This window comes from Hirundo rustica, chromosome 9, assembly GCF_015227805.2.
Source record: "Hirundo rustica isolate bHirRus1 chromosome 9, bHirRus1.pri.v3, whole genome shotgun sequence".
In the NCBI taxonomy this organism is placed as follows: Eukaryota; Metazoa; Chordata; class Aves; order Passeriformes; family Hirundinidae; genus Hirundo; species Hirundo rustica.
The window spans coordinates 18,879,436-18,902,700 of record NC_053458.1 but is presented as its reverse complement, the minus strand read 5'-3'; the positions used below and the strand labels follow the sequence as shown (position 1 = coordinate 18,902,700).

General features: G+C 35.4%; 1 protein-coding gene across 2 annotated transcripts in view; it reads right to left on the bottom strand.

The window, feature by feature from the left end:
• AGL (amylo-alpha-1, 6-glucosidase, 4-alpha-glucanotransferase) overlaps positions 1-23,265 on the bottom strand; it is a 34,908-nt gene continuing 11,643 nt past the window's right edge. The window contains exons 12-34 of one of the 2 annotated variants that reach the window (XM_040073606.2): positions 21,796-21,983; positions 20,616-20,739; positions 19,383-19,546; positions 18,747-18,848; positions 18,356-18,508; positions 18,125-18,275; positions 16,871-16,995; positions 16,647-16,759; positions 16,397-16,531; positions 15,775-15,905; positions 15,092-15,228; positions 13,647-13,780; positions 12,376-12,551; positions 10,593-10,695; positions 9,153-9,378; positions 8,632-8,743; positions 8,121-8,256; positions 6,874-6,986; positions 5,938-6,149; positions 5,320-5,417; positions 4,669-4,756; positions 4,444-4,577; positions 1-3,048 (exon numbers count right to left, since the gene is read on the bottom strand). In XM_040073606.2, the coding sequence (XP_039929540.1) occupies positions 2,931-3,048; positions 4,444-4,577; positions 4,669-4,756; positions 5,320-5,417; positions 5,938-6,149; positions 6,874-6,986; positions 8,121-8,256; positions 8,632-8,743; positions 9,153-9,378; positions 10,593-10,695; positions 12,376-12,551; positions 13,647-13,780; positions 15,092-15,228; positions 15,775-15,905; positions 16,397-16,531; positions 16,647-16,759; positions 16,871-16,995; positions 18,125-18,275; positions 18,356-18,508; positions 18,747-18,848; positions 19,383-19,546; positions 20,616-20,739; positions 21,796-21,983 (3,173 nt within the window). In that variant the 3' untranslated portion in view covers positions 1-2,930. Of the gene's footprint in view, positions 3,049-4,443; positions 4,578-4,668; positions 4,757-5,319; positions 5,418-5,937; positions 6,150-6,873; positions 6,987-8,120; positions 8,257-8,631; positions 8,744-9,152; positions 9,379-10,592; positions 10,696-12,375; positions 12,552-13,646; positions 13,781-15,091; positions 15,229-15,774; positions 15,906-16,396; positions 16,532-16,646; positions 16,760-16,870; positions 16,996-18,124; positions 18,276-18,355; positions 18,509-18,746; positions 18,849-19,382; positions 19,547-20,134; positions 20,259-20,615; positions 20,740-21,795; positions 21,984-23,265 lie in introns of both variants that reach the window. The other variant, XM_040073607.2, reaches the window with a different exon arrangement.

Genomic DNA, 23,265 nt, shown 5'->3' with positions numbered 1-23,265 from the left:
TTAACTCTGAATTAAAGAATTTTATTTTGTGCATTTCAGAAAGGAATAATGACGTTTTCTAAAATCAGTTGTTGTTGTGATAGACAGACATGTAAAGCTCATGTTTCCATTTTACGTTACAACATGCAGTGAGAATGATACATTAGTTTACTTAAATTCTCAAGTTAATCATATTTGGATAAATCAAGAGCTATTAACTGTGTGAACATTCATAACAGTTAAAATTATTTCAAATGGGAGGAAAAATAATTATTAATACAATGTAGATCAAGAAGCGCCAACTGGAACACAATGGATAAACAGTTTTTACTGAGTTATTTAGTTTATTTCTATTTTACCAATTATAAGCTTGCATTACTAGAAGTTTTTGATTGTAAAATATAAATGATAATGCTACAGTTCAGCATCAGTCAATATACGTCAGCAATTTTTAGGGGATAATGACTCGATCTACAAGGATATCAGCTCATTTTATGTTATATTTAACATTTTTTTTCTTCCTTCCTAGTTTTTATACTGTCTGGCTTGACAAAGTGTTGAGTAGCTTTTTGAGAAAAAAATAAAAAACACCCCCAAACCAATAAACCACCCCCCTCAAAAGTTAATAACCTTAAATCTTACTTTTGTTGCTACTTAACAGCAAAGTCAACCAATACATATTTTTTCCCTATTTAAAGTATTTATCACTAAAACCATACTCAACTAATCAGTACAGAAGCAACATTATAAATGGGCATGCTTAGAAGTTCCATAACATATGTATTTTTGTGTACACAGTGGCGATTTATCTTTAAAATTTTACTATTAAATTAGAAAAAAACCTTAGCAGTGACAAGTATGCAGCCTCTATCAGCAGTGCAGGTTGCAAAACTGGAACGCAATCTGTACATAGAAGGAAGGTTTTGATGAAAAAATTCTCGGTTTTTTTTTTTTTCCAACACTTAAAGAGTGTTATTGCCAATGAATGTAATTTTGACACCTGGCTGAAATCAACAGTCATAGCTCTTCAACTTCCAATTTTAAAATGTTTTCAAGAAATAAGAACAATTTTTTTCCTGCCATTTTATTCCTGTTTTCTAAGCCACAGGAGCCATAAAACATACCTTGAAATAATAAACAAGAAGTAAGTATCCAGGAAAACAGTAAACCAGCTAGTGAAACAGTAGGACATAAACCTCAATGTAATTATCAAGAATTTTGGAAAGTTCAGTGCAGTATGAAAAATACTTTCTATGCCTCTTGCACATTAAAAAAATAATCTGTAGCTGACATTTCAGTAACATTTTTGATCAAAATGACATTTCTTATGCATTGTGTTGAGAAAATAAAAAATTCCCAACCCATGTACTGCAGCTCAAAAGTTCAGGTATAACATAGACGTTACCTATCCCTAACTTCTAAGGACTGAACACTTGAGCAAGGGAGGTAAAATCCTTATTAACCTTTCAAACAAATAGTTTATGAGTATAGCCACTTCTTACAATTCATCTCTTGAACCTGTTGACTTGCCCTTACAGTATCTACCTGAAATACATCTCCCTGAACAAGACAGCATTTGTGCACTGTACTTTAGACAGAATACAGAAACTTGAAAATACAGACAGGATAAAATCTTGATCTATGTGTTTTAGTGCATTATAATTACACCCTGCATTTATTTTTTCAGCATATATTGTCTAACATTAAGAAATAGTGCTTTTGCTTTTCTGCCTTGTGATGTGGGAAGTGTTCTCAACCTCACTCTCTGCCTGTTTTATTGCACTAAGATGGAAAAATTGTATGAAGAGTTGAGAATTACCAACTGCTCTCCTCTCAGTATGTGAACCCTGAAATTAATAAGGACATGCAGGCATCCAAATATGAAAAAAAACCATTTTGCATCATGTTCACTGGATTTGTTCCCAAAGGACACCACACAGAGGTAGCATGCTTATTGTTATTGGTGCAATTTCAAAAGGCCCAGAAGCCTCATATTCTCTCTGCTAGTAGGCTACTAAGTTTTTCCGTTGTGTTAAGTGTTTCCACCTGATTAATAGAGCTAGGATTTTCCCAAGAAAGAAGGGCTCAGGTGACCCTCTTCAAGAAATTAATTTAATAAGCAGTCAAGCACCTTGGCCTTCCCTAACATACAGGCTGTGCATTGTATGCATACTTCCTATGAATTACGCATGGTGAAAACCAGATATAAATGAGAATACAGGTTTGCTATATGGCTCATGGTATTTAAATAAATCCAAAGACAGATTAACATTGGATGTTACCTCATAATTGCTTGAGTTAACTCTCAAAGTAAAGTTTTCAAAATTTTATGTATAACTTCAAAATTTGATTTATTACAGTATTCATACACTTTATTTCTGTGGTTGCTTAGTGGAGTGTTCAATTGAACACATACAAAAACATCCCCATTATACAGTTTAATGGAGAGATAACATATTATGCCTTCATTAATGCACGGTGCTAGAGCACAAAGCATACCAAACTCAGAAAGCTAGAGGTTAGTCTACTCCCCCTTAAGTATGCATTTGCAAAAACATCCATTTACTCTTTAAGAGACAAAGAAAAAAAACAAAACATAAGAGCTTACTTATGTAACTTACTTCATTACATTAAGATTTTGTTTTGAAAAAGCTAAAAAACCAAAGCTACTTAAAATTAAGTTTGTGCATATTCTTAAAATTCCTCCTTGTTAAAAGTTTCTGCATCAAGTGTGCACTGCAGTTTTATTTTATTGTCATGCCCTGATTTTCAAAACACCTAAGCCCCATACAGTTATAGGGCACAGAAGCTGCTGACATTCAGCATCTCTGAATGCGTGGACACAGCTTAAGTGATTGTGCAGAACAGTTTATTTCCCTTGCAGTGTAAGCCAAGTGTTCATTTATGCCCAACAGTAAGACCATAGAAGTTTCATCAAATCAATCAAACTTTTACAAGTCATAAAGAATTTCAAGTATAACACCAATCGACCAGGCCTGAGTTTCACAGCTAAAAGGACAATATTGCCCGTTCTCATTGGTTAGTTCTGGAAGCCCTTTCCAGGATGATCTGATAAAAGAAAACACAAGTGAATATCGTTGTTAAATAATAAATTGAAATAAAAAGAAAATTTCATTTTAAAGCCTTTTGGAAGATAAACTCAGTAGGAAACTGAAAAGCTTAACTAAAGCTCTGCTTTCCCACAAGCACAGTATATACTTTAATAACTGAGATCTAATTTTTTTTCACCGTTAACTGTAGTGGAAGTGTCTTCTTCAGAGCACACTCTCTGCTACTAATAATAACTAAACTTACACAATTGGTGTGCTGCTCCTGTTGCTCGTGCTGGTAGTTTTGCATTTGGAAGATGAGATAACAATGGTATTCAAACTACACTTGAAATTGATTATGGTGCTAAAAAGCGACAAGGACTGGAAGACAGCATGACTATATATAAACCTCTTCCTCCTTAGGAACACCCCCCCGCTTCCAAGAAACTAGCACACTTAAAAAAATAAAACCCTATTGCAACATTAATTATTCTGTACAGAAACAAAGTATCAAAGACGAGTATATATTTATTAAAAAAGCACACTACCCTTTAATAAAGCAGAAAAAGTAAATAGTGTTACCAAACTGCAAGTTATTTCTGATACTACCAAACAAGAGATTTGGTCAAGACACTATGTAAGGCAAAATGTTGCTTCTCAAATCCTTTTTTCTTCCTTGTGTGGTCAGACAAACTCATTTGTCATGAGTCCTGAATTACTCTTCTGGGTACAAATAAATACGTGTTTCCTGTGCTGCTGAACAGATTATATGGAAGAGATAAAGGGCAAGGTGTTTTGTTTGTTTTCGTTTGTCTCAAATCCTTATTAAGTAAAAAAGGCAGCAAAAGAGGAAAAGCAATGTGTGGATTTGGTGGGTTGGTTTGAGGGAAAACTCAAAATGCAAGTTCCTCTGTCTCCTTAGAAGATCAATGTTATTAGTATGACAGCTTCAGAATCTTAATTTCGTCACTTAGAACACAATAAATCCTAACACTTTGCATCATTTTATCTGCTGCAATTTTAATCTATCACTACTTGCCCTTTAACTGTTATGTTTTACAAAGTTTGTTTTTAAATGCTTGATTTTTTAAAAAAAATCAACTCACTGAATTTCTTTCTGAAATTGATTTTTTGTATGAAATAGAATCCTAATTTTTACGTATGGTTTATTTCACCCAGTCTTTGTACGGATAAGTATTAACAATTCTGCAATCTGTAAAAGGCACTAGACCTCACCTGTATTTGAAACCTGACTTGAGATCTGCAATTGCACATATTATAGTCAAAGCAGTCAACTTCCTATCTAGAAAAGAGATCCTGCTTATACAGTAGATCTGTACTCTTACATGCAATTGGATGGTGGACACCACTAGCTTGGTATTTTGAGTATTTTGAATGTTTGTTGTTACCTTACCTTTCAAGATGAACATAATGACGAGAAAGAACATTCTTAATCATAACTACAGTTTTTGCATATATCTCTGGACCAATCAACCTAGAGAAATACAGTTTGGCACGAAGAAAATATCCGATTGGCCACAGCCATTCCTAAACAAAGAAGGAAAAGAGATGATTATCAAAGCAGTTGGTTTGGAAAGATGACTACACTTTTTCTAAGATTGAAGGAAGTAGCTCTTACAGGTCCTTGGTGATAATTAAATCCTTTGGCTACATTGTAGTTGTCATTGTCAAGAGCATTATCATAGACTCCACAGTACACCATATCACTGCAAGAAACAAAGAATGTATTACGCAAATAAAATCTTAATTAAAAACATTACACAGAAAAGGAAAACAGAAATTAACCAAAAAACTTGTCATTGACATTTATTGATGTTTAAGTTAGGGTTCTGTACTTTACAAGACAGCAGAATTCCAAATAAAGCTTAAATTTGTAGGAAAATGGTCAAGTCCTTGAAAGGAAAGCCCTAATTTTACCCTTTTACTTTTACTCAAACTGTAGTGCTGTTCACTCTATCAAACTGTACATCCAAAGATGCAAATTCAACATCTTTGGTATGATACCAAATTGGACTTGCTTAGATGACCTGACTTTTGGATGTTGTGAGGCATCCCAGACTACCCAGCCATTGCCTATATAAAGAAATCCATTGCATGGACTTCCAGAACAGCAAATCAATTATTCTGGGAGTACTTCCTGCAGCCTTATTTCATTGGTATAAATGAAAATTTCACATCATCACCACCACCCCTGCCCTCCATCAAATGCCTACTGTTGTGTTTATCACCTTTAGGAATTACCACCCAACCTTATATCTACTGTACTTACTCTGGGTCTAAGGTTTTCATGCCTAATGGACCAAGAAGCTTTTCCTCCACTATCTGCAGAGCTTTCCAAGCTCTCTCAGGTGTAAACAACTCAGGGGCCTAATAAAATAATAAAGATTTAATGAATAATCTCTGTGCATATACATACATAAGGCTGCATATACAAATGCAGAAGAGAACAAAAAGCCCAACATCAAAAAACTTCTGGAACCTGAAAGTCAGAGTAAGCAAGAAAATAGAAGGTATCCCATGCTTTTTTCAATCTTGATTTTAGTTTATATACCCTTGCCAAATATTATTACTGAAGCTCTTTACAAATCCAATGAAGACAAAGAATCCATCCTTTTTAGCCAATTTGATAGGAAAAGCAGCTTCCCAGATCTAGCCATAAAAGATATTCTGAATACAGCGAACACAGTATATAGGCAAGTCCTGTCTTGATACATTTTTAGGAGATAGTCCAAGATGGATGAATATTAATAGCATGTAAAAAAACTCCTTTCAAAAAGTTATTCCAAGCAATGTATGTTCCTGATAGAATGGACCTTCAAATTTTCTTTATAACTGAACTAAGCTTGCATTTAAGTGCAAAGGCCTCCTCCCACTCCCTCACACTTACCACAACCATTGCTATTGGAAAATTTGGCCTGAGTTGGTAATCACACCATGGACTCGAAGCTCCATAGCTGTCCTTATAGATTCCACGTTTGTGTACAAGATCTGGGTGTTTTTCATTAGGATCTGCTGGATTCTCAGAGACAAAGAACAGCCTTTCAAAGTGTCCTTGAATTTTCCTGTCCCACTCCTCATATGTGATAAGCTCCTCCTTTCCTGCAAGACATTACGCAGAGTTTTAATTTTCTGCAATCAGCCAAAGTGACAACAGCAGAAGCATGCTTCTTGAATTCCTGACACTTCATGGAACAGGAGTAGACTTAAGATCACCTCTCTCAGTCCGTGATTCCCTACATTCAGGCCAATTGTACAGATCAGAGGAGCAACAGCTCACTGAAATTTCTATAGTGAGACTAACACATCATCAGCATCTCCACAGGGCAAATATATTCACTTGGGCTGCCAAAGCTTAAAGTAACTTTGTGATTAGAAGAGTATTCCCTCTAAAACATAAGGGACTTCCAATGAATATATTTATGTAAATATTCCCAGCAAGGGGGCTTCTGTGTTATGAATATTGGGGGAGGGACAGAAAGAGAAAATAAAGACAAGTGTCATGCATCATTTTACTTTGCATTCTTGTAATGAATGATGCAATTGTCATAATACACAGTAACCTTATCACTTATACCCATTTTGAGAAAAGCTATTCAGGCTCTGAAACTCCTTTGTAATCCACTGAATAAATGATTTGAAATATTGAAAAGACAATATAAACTTCTAATAAATTTTTATAGTGACAAAAGGATTTTGATCATTCAAGACACTTTCTCAGGTTTTTGCCCTTTTACCCCTAAACCTTCTTCTGAGGTTACATGACCACTATTTCATTGTTTTAGTTATTTTTATACCACAGTAATACAATTATGCCTGTTTTTACCATGTCTTTTTACAGTGACTCCACGGAATGGAAATATGTTTTTCCCAGATAAATCCATTAACCAGCGAACAGTCGACTTGCACAGGCCAACTATTTCCACAGCAGAGCCATCTCTAAAATAATAATGATAAAAAACCTCATTATTTACTTTAAGAAGGCTATTAAAGTTCAATGAGTAACTGAAAAATTTAGATTCATAAGTATCTTATTTAGACAATTTATTTTTTCTTCTTTTCTTACTATTCCCCTATTTCTCAGTCAGGGAAAGAACTTGTAAACTGGGTAGCAAATACCTTTTTCTGTCAAACAGCCATATTTAAAGGAGAATTATACCCAGCTAATTAGCACAAATGGAAGATAATTTTATACCAGTGATTAAGAACATGAAAAAAGGATCAACCCCAAATGCAGTGTTCAATACAAAGCTTCTCAACTGTACATACACTTCTGTAACTTAGGTAATAGTTCCGCCATAAGAGATTACTCAAGTCAAAAGTAAGGGATTAAAATAAGCACTAAATGCACTTCTTGGACTTGCTTCTTTTTTCAGGTAATATTAATGTAATCAATATATGCAAATATTTCAGATGGTATCATACTCAGCTTTACTGTCCACTTGATGGCATTTTCTCTCTCATATCACCAACTCAGCCTCTTTCAGAAAGCAACTCAGCCTCTCTTGGCTCCTAATTAAAATGTTCGACTTGTCAAGGAAGAAAACATTTTCCTAAATTCTCACCCACAACAGAAATTGATTTGAAACTGGTACTGCAAGGATGCCTGCAGCAGCTTGCTAGCACATAATAAAGAACCTATTTCAAAATGCTTAATCTCAACTCTAAAAATGTAGATGTTGTAAATACTTTTGAAATCAAACTAAAACGTATTCAAACATCACAACTATCAATATATAACTCATATGAGAAGTCTGAATAACAAAATACTGCTAGTACAGCAAGTATACAGTATTTCCTAAATTACATTTTACTACTTGTATTCAGAAGTCAACTCTTGGCATGGAGCTAAGACTGTAACAGAAGCCAAGGTGTTCACCCAAGGTGTTCACCTAAGAACACAGGTTTTGACTTCAAATCAGCACAAAGAAAAAGATTTCCATTAATATTTTAGTAGGTAGAAACATTGAGAACATTTGAGAGATAACCACTCAATAGAACTCATAGTGGTTCTGCAGAAGAATTTAAATTAAAAGAATAAAAAATCCCCTGCCTAAAGCCCGGCTTTCATACCTCGGAGTAGCTGGAATTCCTTTGTTGCGAGCTTTGTCGCTGTCTCCCATTTTATCCATCCAAGTGCCACAATTGAAGCGGTTCCCTCCAAAGACAAAGCCAGTTTCATGGTCAATGCCTGCAGTTACATTAAAACCTGGCAAGAAAAAATATCAGGTGTTAACTTCATTTTTTATACAAAACAAAACCCCAACTACCCACACCCCCAACCCAAATAGCCTAATAAAGAAAAAGACCTTCCAACAAGAGACCTGTAGGTTTATGTAGGATTATGAAGGCAACTGTACTTTAAGTGAAATTTTAAAGATAACTTGCACAATTACATATGACCAGTTACTAATAAACTTATTTAGGCACTTCAAGAATATTACATCTTATATCGTTTTAGATACAATAAATATAATTTTATTTAAAAATATGCTCAATAGAAAGCAGAAATACAAGGAAAAGGAAATAAAAAAATTTACTCATCAACTTCCGTTTTGCACAGCAAGCGTTCTGTGTATGTTACCTTCATCTCTCATTTTGTCATCAATCTGAGGACCAGCATTCCTTTCTCGGAAATTTATGCCTTCCATATGTCGTTGCATGGCTTCCTGTATTACTTCATAAAGTGGCTGATCCTAGATTCGTTACATGTTTGGATGACATATGAAAGACAAGATGAAAAATGAGTAGAAAGCATTTCTTAAACCTGTAGTTTATATGATATTCCAAAAAACTTCCCAAACTATCAAAAATTTTCAAGCAGCATCCTTGGCAATGACAATACATCGTATACAAGTTTTCATATAAGCATTTTTTCAAGACAAAGAGCAACGAAAAGATTTAGAAGCTGATAGAATTTTTTTCCTCCTTGCACTTGGTCTCATCAGGTGATGCATGAAGTGTCTAAAATATGGAATTCTTATGCTATAATCAAATTTCACCATAAACAACAGATAGCAACAGGTTCTTGTAGCTAGAAAAAATTACATCCTTTCATTAAAACATTATAGTTTTGTTAAACAGTTAAATTAGAAGAACTTTTACCACAGTGCCTGCAGGCTGAGGGGAAGAGTCATCTCTTGGGTACATCCTAGAAACAGGACACCTGAGGATCTCCAGTCCATTGGGAACAATTTTACAGTACTCCTGGATACAATGAAGCCACCACCACACAGCATCACGACAGTTGTATCTGGCATGTGTCCCCCCACCGAGCAGATTGGGAATGAGTCCATGTCTTAAAGTCCCTCCATATGCTAAAATGATGTTCCTAGAACAAAAGAAAACCACAGTCTTGACTAAGTTGCCTTCAAGGCCACTATTTATTGGACCAAGTATCAAATACAAAGCATACAGACATATATTTTAAAGCATTTTAAAACATTTTAAAGACAGATGCCAGAAGTTTGCTGTTGAAAGCAAAACTACAAATTACTCAGTTTAGCATGAACTTCTTTTATAATTAAAAAACACCCATTCCCTAACAAATTCCTCAACATGAATACATTTAAATCAGTTTGTACAAAGCATACATCATCTATTCGTATGGAAAAGGTTAATTTGCTTGTTAATAGGTAGTGATACAGATCCTAAATCCAAATCCCACTGAGGTCACAGGGAAGATTTTTATCAACCTTGTATATGATTACCCTGGTATCCATTCTGATGGGAGGGGTGGAATGGGGATGGAGGGCAGGAGTAGATGGGAAATTCCTATTAAAATACCAAGAGGTGACAGCAACTGAGGTTATGAGAAGTTTCAACTGAGAACTGTTGAGCATACCTTGCAGAAAACATGGATTCCAACTAGCTTTAAAAGGCAAAATAAACATCCTAGTTGAGTGTGGATCTCTCTGCATGAGAAAGCTAACACTTGGCGAAATGTACAACAGCATAAATACATGCTGATTTACACCAACTAATTTTTATGTTTCTATTATGTGCCAAGCTCCATTCAAATTAATCAAAATATCAAATTCATCTGGCTTATGTATAGCTTTGTGAGGTTAAAAATTTATAGTTATCAGATTGCAACAATGCACAATTAGCTGATTTCTAGTATCAACAGACAAATACTAGCAGTTACAAAAAATCATGACAGACCTGCCTTTCTGATTAAAATAGTATTTTGCTACTTCAAATTTTTATGTGAATAATTCTGAAATTATTGCTCAGCAACAATGATGCAAGTACTAGTGAAACAATCACTTTGTTCAAGGACAAACAGTAGTGTTTCTGGGGTTAAAACTACCTTATCTCTACAGGCCACCAGCTTTGTATCAGTGCTAAGAAGACAGAAAAGTACTGGAGTAGTATTTTTAATCCCACTTAGAGGGAGCTCCCACATATGTCTTAGTGCCATTAAAGTTTTATACTGCACATCAACTGTTTCTAACAGCTTATGCATCAGCTCAGGCTTTGAGAGCATTGCTTTCTCCTAAATGCCTACAAAGCCAACAAGAGCCAAGGCCAGGCCAGTCTTACCTTGCTTCTAGATAGCGCCCAGTAACTAACAGTAGACCTCTTAGTGCAATAAAAGTATCCCTTCCCCATGAACGAAAAATTCCAGAAGCAAAGTGAGGTAAACCTGAAAAGAAATGTCATTATTCATTTAATTAATTGATATAACAGAAATCTCCAAGTAACATGTATAAACCAGCCAGAAGTAAAAAATATATCCTGATTTATAACATTTTCCTAGATTAAGATATTTCTGTTCAATAGACAGTTTTCTACAACAAGTTCTTGATAGAATTAAATACAACCTATTCTACAACAATGTCTTCTAAAATTTCAAGATCACACAAAAGCATCTCTCACACCAGTCACAGTGGCATTTTAATTCTTATTAAATCACCTGGCAACTCAACCAAAAGTTAATTAAAAGAAAGAGAAAGAAAAGTAATCAAAAAAATCAGAACTATGACAAGATTGTAACACTTTGTTGCAAGAGTTTATGTATGAGAGTTGTGGCATCTCAGCAGCAGCATAAAGGGGATGAGACTGTTCTCAGACACTGTGAAGGACATCCTGCTTCTCTTTTCCAGCAGCTTACAGAACTACTGCAGATATTATAACATGCAGCTTTAGGAATGATTCTAACTGACAAGGCATAATAATTACAACCCTAAGGTCCATATTTGTCTTTTCTTCCATTTGTTTCCTTTTAAGATCTCTTAAACAGAAATTCCACATGGTAAAGTTTCAAACCAGCAGTCTCTTGTGCATGCTTGGTAGAACATTTCACTTCTATCACTTACTTTAACAAAGTATTTGCTAATTCTCAAATATGGCCTCCACATCCCTGCAAATTTATAGCACATGGCAGCAGCACTTGAGAATGACAACCTGTGTACAATTTAAAAATCTCAGGCACAACTACCAGTGAGGATGTGAAAGGAATATTTAAAACCAAATGCTTCAGAATAGTTACTCTTTGTGACCAGTTTAAGGGAACACTGAGCCCCTCTGCTTCTGGGTAACACTAAAGGAGGCAAATGGAATGTTATTACAATCCAGAAACTAAAAGAAATACAGCTACACAAGAGTGATGGAAAAAAGAAAAGCAATCCACTGAGAGAGATGCCACTGCATCTGTGGATGTTTAAAAGTTTCCATGGCATCAGAAAAGGAATGAGCCAACTCAGAACCAAAATAAATTCATTCTAAGCCACAGAAGATAATACTTTGGACATAGGCAAATGGCCATAGGAAGATTGCCAGATGCTGGCAGAACATTTGGAGGTATAAACACTACTTGCTGACTGCTTTTATGCTTTCCTTTTGGAGAGAGTTTCAGATCAGGAGTTCTTGTGGTCTGCTAATGGTTCTTTCAGAGAACTTGTAAGCCATAAATTCACTCTTGATACTCCATTAAAATTCACTTTTGAAATTCACATTTATAAAAGATAAACTAAAATCCCTTATGACATGTATACTCATCTCAAGCAAGTCTTCTGGAAAGGAAAAGAACATTCTTGTAGATCTCTATATACAGTAACAAGCAATATAGCAAAAAAAGTCTCTCAATAAAGCATTTATATATCAAGCTCTTCCTCCCAACCCCCATGAGTACTAAAACTCCCATACTTTCAACATCAGCAAATCTTAACCTTAAACACAAGGCAAAAGTGAGTGAAACTGCTACATTTTATACATAGTTTCTCACATATGGCTCTCAAACATGATGCAGAAAAAATTAATGTAGTTACTAAAACCAGTTTAACTGCTTTGGAAGGCTTCTCCTTTAAAGGTTGTTCTCACTTACCAGCTGCCAAGGAAACACAACATTGCTCTTTTTGATTTGTAATCTCACTCAGCCTATAGGGAACATCAGGTAAGGAAGGAGACAGATCTGGCAGAGAAGAGTATTTTCCTATCCCACATAACTGGATTGAGCCCAAGGAAAGGTGTTTAACAAACGTTGATCCATTCTGCACAAAGCTGTAATTCAACATAATTAAATTAAAATAACTTGGCAATCAACAATAGCAGCCTATAAAATGTACCCTTTTTCATTTACAGAAGGCTATGACAAGAATTACACGTAAAAAATACAAAAAACTAGCAATGAATTAATACTAGCATTTTTCATTAACTGACTTTTTAATTTAAGATTTATTCTGTAAATCACTTGTTTTCCTAAAATGGGTGCCCAACGTTAAGAGTCAAATCTTAATTGATTAATGCCAGTGGAAGTGTTTATAACCATGTACTACCAGAAAACAGTTGAAAAAAAAAGTTTTGTTTTAGTTAATGCTTTTACACAGACCTAAGACTCCAAAAATATGATAAAAAAGTGATATGATAGTATTTTTAAAGATCATATTTTAAAATATATATTTAAAAAATGTAAATAAAAAAATCTGTTAAGGCATTGCTTGAAATAGTTCTCTCCTGACTAGTTGATCTCCAAGCATTTTTTCATAAAATATATTACATTCCATGATTTCACAGCCATACCAAATTCTATTCCCATTTTAATGTCCCAGTTTTTACAAAAGAATATTGACTTGTTCAGCATATTCATAGCTAGAATAAAGCCTCCATGGAATGAACCTCCCTTTCCTTTGCAAGAAAAAAAGCAGCAGACTGAAGATTAAACAGTTATTTGAAAAAGTAAGCAGAGTGCTCAAATAATGGGGAGTAATAACGGAGAAGTGTTGAACAAAGCATCTCTGTAGAGAAATGTTAAACAAAGCATCAGCATCAAATACAATCTGGTACTTTCTTAGTTACCTGAACTTTAGGAAAAAAGAAAAGCTTCCAAGTCTGGCAAAAAAGATGCTGGCTTAGGGTTTCCTCCTCCTACTGCACAATGGCAACAGTAGTTATAAACTGCAACCCTGATAGGTGTCTGAACTCTGAGTCTTCCAAACCACCACTGTTAGAAGATGGATTTGATCATTCTCTACCAATTTTACCCTTTCACATGAGAAGAGTATGAGAAGATTCAAAGTACATTCTCCACAGATGAAAGCTGAAAGGTTCTGATATACACAGATGCCTTTATCACTCTGATAAAAAGGCCAGGCATACCTCGACATCTGATGCCATCCCACATCCAGAAGCGTTGTGTATGCTCCCACTAATATGGCATCAAAGTAACACGGGATGAGGTAACGTGGAATCCTCTTTAGGTAAACAAACATGGCCTTCAACCATTTACCAACCTATGAAAATACAACACAATTAGAACTGGATCCATCGAAGTTCAAAACACAGTGCTTTCAGGATCCCTATTGTTACAGTTTTTGTACATGTATTACACCCCAGTTGTGCTGTACCCCTCTGCTCCAAATTTTCAGCTAAAAGACATGAACTCTAAGAAGAGCAGTAGAGAAAAATGTGTATTGCATCTATATTAAATGAGCCAAAAGGTGAAGTATAGAAGGAGACTATTTTGTTTGTCTTATTGTCAAAAAATGAACTGTCGTGAAGTTGTTATTAAAATTAAGTAGCAAAGAAGGGTCACAACTCAAAAGGCATCATTATAATCCAAGCATGGGAAGGAAGTTTAGCATTGCTAAAAAGACAGGACTGAAGAGATGAAGACCAGGAATAAAGATTTTAGCCTTGCAGATAAAGAATGCACCTGTCAAAATACCACATGATGAGACTATACTAACAGCAAAAGCGTAAAGTTTAGTTTCACATGACTGAAGTCATTTGAAACAGAATGAGACATTATAAATTAAGAAATCAAAAATACATAGAAAAAAGCAAGTCTTTGCAGAGCAGTAAATGTGGCAAGCATCAGACTAAGTTGTTTCCTAGAAAAGCTGTTTCAGGACAGATTTAGCATTCACGTCAGTACATCAAACTGTTTTATCCATTCTTCTGCTTTGTATCACTAGACTTGACTTCAGGACTAAACTGAAAAAAGTATATTAAAGCCTTTAGTACTGCATTTGTTAGGTAACAAAAATCAGGTCTTGTGAAATAAATAAAGGAGTTTCCATGTGGGAAAAGAAATTATGAAAAGGACTGCACTGTAACATAGCTATAAAGGAAATTTGAATCTCAGAAATTCCTGTCTTTCCAGTGCTTGGCTGACTGCAACTGTATCATACTCATGTATCCAGTAGTATTTAGGCAGTCTCCTGAAAGTACTTTCATTCAAAAACAACCAAACAATCCCCCCCAAAAAACTACCCCAAAACCCAAGGAAAAAAAAATATTGGTAATTTCATTTTTTATTTGAGAAGAAATAAAACAGGGAGGGACCCCTGCAAGCCTTCATACAAGAGCTAAAAATACCTTAATGCCCTATATATTTTTCATTTCTCTTTTGCAGTCTGTTCTTAAAACAGGATTGAGGGGAGGGAAGAAAAACATATTAATGGTTTAACCTACTAGAAGAAATTACCTAGACAGGAAATATTGTACAGACAGTCTGAATTAAAAAAATATCTCAGTAACTGAAAATGAAACAAACTAGCAATTTAAACCCCCAGAGTTACCAAGTAAGTATTTTTACTCACTTCTGCACATGCTCCAGCACGTGAAATCAGACGATTACTGACATAATCAATCATCCAGTCTCCAGATCTTAAATTATCACAAAATGGATGACCCAAATCATTCTTTGGTCTAATGTCTGCCATCACTGACATTAACCCTGAAGATAAAAACCCAACTCTCTATTAAAAGACACACTATTATCACAAACAGCAATTACAATTCAGGAGGAAAAGATGCTTTAACTGGACTGCTTCTCTCCATCTGCATAACAAGTTAAACTATAATCCAATTCTAGTTTCCTCAGCATAAATCCTTAGAAACTTATGAAAATCATTGCAAATAACCAGCATGATGGAATTTCTATGTTTGATATATGACAGACACACCTCAGTAATCTAGTAATGCCTCAGGTTAGATTAATGCAACTTTCCACTGGAAGTGTATTTGTTTTCTTTTTACTTTAAACGTCAAGGCACTGGTGCATCTTGGGCTGCAGTGTTAAATTTCAAATCATTGAGAGGGAAGAGTTTTGTTCTAGTATGAGATTTCCTGGGTCCAACACCTATTAGTAGCACGGTCAAGCAGAAAAAATGTAACCAAACAAATGTCAGCAGCAATACAACAGCATTATGATGTGATCTAGATTGAGCAGCTCTCATTTATTTTTTTTACTTGACAGAAAAAACAATGCTGCAACTATTACCTTGGAGGCCTGCATACTTTAGGGGTGACCAGTTTGGTATATTGTAACAGCCTCCACCATCTTCCTGTTCTTCTGCCTCACATCTGTACAGCACTTGATTTAGTTCAGCCAAAGTTAGCTTAGATGCAATTCTAAAAAAATGGGAGGAAAAAAAAGAATAAAAACAAAAAAAACGTCAGTAGGGAAACAGGGAAAGGATTTCACAAACAATTCTCATTTCAGACTTAAATTAAAACACTAAAATATATACAGCTCTCTCAATACTTTAGCTTGGAAATTAGGAGCCTGATTTTTCAGGTGTTTCAAGATGTTCTCAGATGTTTCAGGGTTTATTCAGAAACACAGTATTAAGCACAAAAACCACACCCCAACACTGGGAAGCAGACCATGTTAAAAAGTCTACTTTAGGCAGCAATACACAAACTGGGAAGTTTTTCAGTATTAGCCCCACTTTGCATTACACACATAAGAAGATTTCTCAGAGTTTTCATTGCACTCTGACAATTCAAATCCATCTGTATCACCACCACCACAACTCAACAATCCCTCAGTAGAAGTAGAATATTCCCTGCTCCCCTAGGAGCTGTCTTGGTTCTATGTCAGAAACTTAGAGAATACTTACGAAGAAAATGGTGTTTTTAATATTGGTGCTGAGTGATCATCAGGAAGACTTCCAGATTTAAAATGAGAGCTGAACTGGATCAAATGATTGCGGAGTATCCCCACAGCCTCTTGTGCCTTTGGGTCCAGACTAACTCTAAATAAGAATGCACATCTTGTAGAAATACAGCACTTAAGAGACTGAAGAACAGTTCTTCTATCCATCACTCTTTTCAAACTCACACAGCCATATGGCAATTATGATAACATACCTGAATACTATTATACTTCCTGGTGTTAATCTTTCAAATTCTATTTCTTGAACAAATTCATTTGGCCCTTTTATAGCAGTTCCAGCTTGCTTTATGATTTTACTGTCTTTTATCTTAAAAAAGAAAACAAATTTGCAACTGAAATTCACTGTCTTTTTTTCTAACATGAAATATTGCAAATCAAAAAATATTGAATCAGAACATGGGTGAAGGAGGCTAATTACCTGGATATGCTCTCTGAGTTCCATTGTGAAATTAGGCAATCCATTTATAAAATGTGGATCTTTTTTGTAAGGACTAGCATTTCTCTCAACAGTCCTTGCCTCAAGTACTACTTCGTCTATTTTTCCTAGAAAAAGTTAAACCATGTTGCAGCTCTTAGGATATTTGAAATGAAAGACGTGATTAATTTGAAATTATGAAACAAAAGCTAAAATGAAAAAACTGAACATTCAATAGCCAAGTCTCTGTTAGCAGAACAGAAACATATGGCAAGTATTTTAAATATCTACAAATATTCATTACGTATACACTGTACTATATTTAAAATGGCAATATTTATTATTTTATAATAAATTAATCACAAAATCAGATTACGAGAGAATAACAACCTGTCTTTTACTGGTCATTAGCTTTCTTAGTTTCCCTATTATCTTTTATGAGACTGCTAGATTGCTTTCCAAACTGCAGCTAGAGATTCTTTATATTTAAAGGGTAACAATTTATCATTAATATACAAATTCCAACTTTCTCTATCCTTTTAAGTAATTTACAGACATAAGGCATACAAGTCACGTACATATCTTAAAATATAAGGTGACTGATTTTAAAACAAGCACACACATGCACTCAAGAACTGAGTATATTTAGAAAGCCAGTTTGGAAAGCTTCTCTTCAGAAACATTTCCAGGTAACGTACAGAAGTCATTATAAGTTGCTACTTTTAAGTACAGTAAATACTCTGCATAATTAATTAATATTATGTATGTACTGCATACATATTGTCTTTACATTAACTTATTCAATACAGAGTTCTTACCAAGACATATTTCCAAGCTACAAAATAGCTATATATATTTGAATGCTGAATAGCAATGAAATCAACAAATAGGATAAATTTTAGCTTTTTTCCTCAGTGTAACAGAATAACCAGTAATCCCCCCAACTCTGTACAATTAACCATCTCACTATTAACTATTACTAGTTCACAAACAAGACCATAACCCCTCCAGACACACCCAAGGCGAGCTTGCAGCAGGAATATACTCTATATGAATGCTTCTGAAAACCCTAAGTATTGGAAGCCTTTTATTGGTTCTTTAAGGACTTTTGGGACATATTAGTACGTATAAAAGGAGCATTATATACTGAGAGTTCTCATATGGATTTCATGTGCATGCGTTTGAAGTTAAAAAGAAAGCATGAGTACCTTGAAATTTTTGTACATGACAATAGCTCTTGGAAAAAAGTCTGTTTACCTGGGATGCACATTTCAGGTACTTCATTACTGTAGAAACAGGTTTTCGGATCCCTGAAGGCAGTTCGACACACAGCCACAACAGACTGGTGTGTGTTAGGGCAGTGTCTTGTCACTGCAACTATATCTTCATCAACTTGATCTACATACACCTAGAAAAGACATAACATTGCAACTGTGCTCACTCAGAGCACACATATGAAGAAATGGCAGTGTTACCCTCACTTCTTGCCTGATTAAAGCCTTTAGCCCCAAGCTCCTGATGCAGCCTGTTTATGGCCAGCCTTCCTGCCAGAATTCCTGTTTGGAAATTAACTTCACCAGAGGTCAGATGCGCTGCTGGATTCCATTTTGCATAAAACCTCTCTTCAGATACTACAGAGATCTGTAAAAAAAACCAAATTTAAGCAAATATGAACTACTCTGGGAAATAAAAACTACCACACCTTGACGTCTGAACTGTACAATGAATTCAAATTTCATAAGAAGCTGGACAATCTGAAGTAATGCCAGAAACCCAACTGCTAGGAATTCCCAAGAAACAACAGTAAAATAAGTGTTCTATGATGAGAATAAAAGATACTTCTAGAGGTAGCTTTAGGAGCTGAACTGGAGACACGTACCTGGTGTGGTACTAGCTCATCATAGCCTTTGGTACTTCCTGTAGCACAGCATGCCATGGAAACAATCATTGCACTAGGAAGAGCATCATATGCAGATCGGTGCTGCATCAAAAAATATATAGGTAATAAATAGTGAAACGAGGAAAATTCAATCCTCACAATTCAGGATACAGAAGATAAAGTGAGTTTAACAAAAAAAGTGTTAATCCCTTGGTCAACATTTCCTCAACTGCAATACAACTATTGGAGAAAATTTCTACAAATGAACTAAGAAAAGCAACTTCAGAAAAACCATCAAATTAAACACTCCCTGCCCACCACTCTCATTCCTGCCTGTAAACAAGCTCAGGAGAACATGTCAACAAGCAGAAACAGAACCACTTACAGCAGCTGGATCAAAGACTCAAAGCAGCTTATTTAGTTACTTTATACACTTCTTTCCTTGAAAGACAAAATCTTCAATGTCAGAGGGTACTGTTACAAATATTTATTTTTTGCATGAAAGCTTGAACTGAATTGCATTTGTTCTAAATATTGTTCAGGATATCCAGATTGCACCAAGCCCTCCCACAGTTCAGAAATAGCACTTCAGAAAACATTAAAGGTAATTTTTTTTTGTTTTGTTTAGGTGCTCACCTGAATTGGACATTCATTATCATGTGTAATATCCATAAAGAGTGCATGAGCAATAGCTGGCATCAAAGGCCTCAAACGTGGCTGAACGAAAGATCCGACAGGCTCACCTCCAAACCGATAGACCAACCTCCCCTCCTCATGGCTATTGTAGGCAGTCATGGCCTCTAAAGAACAGAATACCCAAGTGTTTGCATAACAGTAACTACCACACAGGACAGCACTAACAAAGGTGTTAATGCGGCATTTAGAAGTTATTTTGGTGTGTTCAATCATAAAAAAAAAAAATCAAACACGTATAGCTAGATTCTCCAGTGTGGAAACACAGCCTTGGAATAGTCAATTTACTATAACGTATTAAGGAAGAGAAAGCTAATGGGGGGGAAAAAAAAGGATAAAAAAGCAGAGATCAAACTATTTCTCACAGGCTTTAAAAAACTCATGCAACAAAAATCAGACATGATGCAGGACAGGACTTACATAGCAGAACTGTGCTACGACTCCTTTTTCACTTCACTAGACCAAGAGTGAAATATTTAACCTTCTGTAAACTAACAGAGGAGGTCTTCTCTTATTTTATGGCTAGTACTGTATTTTTTGCCAAGTAACAAAAAAGTCACAATACAGAACCTGTACTTGTGATTCTATGGAGTATGAAATTTAAAGTGCATAGTCCGGTAGAAAACTTTTCCTCGGAAAAAGCATGTCATCTATAATCTCTCATTGGAAAGAGACCACACACACAGCAAGCCTACCTCTTATTAAGGAGGTAATGCCCAGCCTATTCACAAAGATATTGTCCAGCTCCTCATTTCCTGTGAACAGTTCAGCCACTACATACAAATCGGCTCGCAATTTTCTAGCTGTGTCCAGCATGTACTGCAAAAAGCACAGCCAAAAAAGCCACAGAAAGGGGAAAGGTAGATACAAAAAAGGACAAATTTCAAAGCTAGGCAGGGATTGGACAATAGGAAAATGCCATGCAACAAAGATAAGTAGCCAAAATTAAGGAACAAAACAAATTGTTACATAGAAGAGGACACACAAACATAAGCAAACCCAAGAATTAGCATACAACACAAGAGAAGTTAAACAGAACATGAAGAAGAAAAGGTAATTGCATAAGCAAAGAACATGAATATGTAAGGAAAAAAAAAGCATACCAATGTTAGTTTCACACTTAAAACTCCAAACCATACATGACAATCCTACATAATTTTCAACTGCTTATTGTACCTCTAATCAGGCTGGTAATTCCCAGGCGGTTGACAAAAACATTGTCAATGTACTCACTGCCCGTGAAGAGTTCAGCTATCACATAAAGATTAGGTCTGACTGATCTGGCTGTTGCTAGCATCTCCTATAGATCATAATACATTTTTAATGCAAGACATGCACTGTCAGCTATGCATACACAAACATTAACATGAATGTTAACAGAACAGAAATGAATCATTCATATATGCAGCACATTAAAAGTACTGATAACATGAAGTTTCAGAAAACCATGGTTGTGTCTTACAGGTATTACTTACGGATTAAGTAATTCTAGGAAACTTTCTGTAGACTTTAGGCTAACTACTACTTTGTTTTAAAACAACATCTTTAAACATACACTAGCAAAGACTGGATAAAAGATATGTATTGAACTAAGAAACCTGAGCAGCACTTCAGTTTAAGCCTTTGCAGTTACCGTGCCCAAAACAGTAACACTAAACAAAAGAATGGCAGAAACAGCTGCACTTAGGAGCTACTCATAACTTGTGTAGGCAAATCAACCTGTTTTAGAGAGCTCTTCATAGATTTAGATAAGCTCTGTTACAAAGTTAGGAGTAAGCGCTAACAAGCTGCACTACTCCAAACCTATTTAAAGCTAATTTACTAGGCAAGTACAACTTCTGGATGTAGTCAGCTCCCTGGGAAACAAGAAGCACTACTCTTAGCAATACACCTACCAGACTAAATTTTTTACAGGAGTTGATTACCAGCTTTTAAATTCTGTGAAGTGAACCACTTCCTGTTTAATTTAGCAACAGCAAAAATATATGGCAAAAAAATAAACCAGTCAGACTTTTAATGAAGTCTTGGCAATGACTCCAGCTCAAACTGACATACTGGATACTGGCAGTCATTGCACTATGTCCACAGCTCAGTGAGGGTTAGCCAGGCCCAGCCACAGCCACAGTATTTCAGCTAAAGTAGAGAAGTAAAAGATACAATAGCTACACCACTCTACTGTTTAACGTAGCTGAAACCATCTCTGAACATCACCAGACGAAACCTTGTTTTTAGGCTATGAGGAAGATTCATTCCCACCTAAACTCTGCCACATCACTCCTGCACTGTTGCTGTGAAATCTGCAGGATCAATTTCACAGACAGGAAGCTTTATAATAAACAAGCTTAACTTTGCGTACCTCAGCTACATGAATAGGTGTTGAGTGACAGTTGTCCAGACGAACACCATGGAAATACTTGGCTGTGATTTCAGTGTATTTTTTCATATGTGCCCAGAGGTATGGGCAGTCTTCAGGTTTATTACCATAACGCAGTTTCACGCTGTCTCCCCAACAAATGAGCTCTCTTCTCAAGTACACATTTGAACCTGTAAAGGAAACAAATTCACTTCAGTGCATATAAATACATATAATAGAATGCGCATGAAAATGAAAATGTCATATTTTATTTTCTACTGCTGGAGAGCAGAAAACTACTGTAATGAACAGTAAAAGTTCTAACAAAAACCATATCAACTCAGAAAGCCATATACACTACGCTGATGTACAACTTCACACACTTCCATAGGAATATTTAGCTTCTATAGCAATACTGAAACAATTCTTCAGACTGAAATAAAATTCCTTTTTAATTCTTCAAAGTAGTATAAAAACTGTACTTCAGAAAAAGAAAAAAACATCAAACAAATTAACAAAATTAGTAGTTTTGTTTTTCACACTGGCTAAATTCAAAAAAGAATCTCACTCTGTTATCATAATCTGTCACAGCCAAAATTTAAAATTTAATCTTCTGTTCACAGCAGACTGTGACAGATTTCCAAAGCCAGTAAGTAAAAACCAGGAACTGTAAATTACCACAAATTCCCAAAACATTCACGTAAGCACAGCCAAACCTTTTCTTCACTAATAGCAGCACAGCCAGATGGACAGAAAAACTGTGTTACTTTGGATTTACACTGCGATTTTTTCAAAGGATCATTCAAAGAACTGGCTGCACTTGTTTTGCAATTCCTTCATTGTGCCTTTCTGTACCAGATTTTCACATTGTGTTTTCAGTTGAAATAATGTGTGGCATAAAACAGAGGCATAACACAAACAAAGTACCCATAAATCTGTAGCTGAGTTACGAGAGTAACCTCAGTAATGGAAATTAAGAATGCTAACTAAAGCCAGTGACTGAGAGGAAAAAAAAACCACTGAAGTCTGCCTAGAAGAACAGACAGAAGGCAACTGAACAAAACCACTCTTGAAACACATATCAATCCTTGAGACGAATAAAAGTAAATAAAATTTAGTGAAAAAGGGTAGATTACTTTGCAGAAATTAAACATTTGCTGATTGCAGATCACTGAAGTATCATCAGATTACCTTGTAAAGCAGACTCAAACTTTCAGATTGTTTTTCATTACAATCAAATTGGCCTTTGTTTCATTTAATTTACCAGGTGAATGGCTACTTTGAACACAAGCCTTTTTTGCTTTTATTGGCTATCAACACTGTCCCCAAAGGAGTTAGAGTGCAGTATTTTAGTGCATGGTGATTTCATGCCCTATTTTATCTTCACAAGTAATCTGCATACTTAATTTGGATTAACTGGGTCATCTCTTGACTGCCTGACTGCCACTCAGTGGACTTTTCAAGGATCCAGTT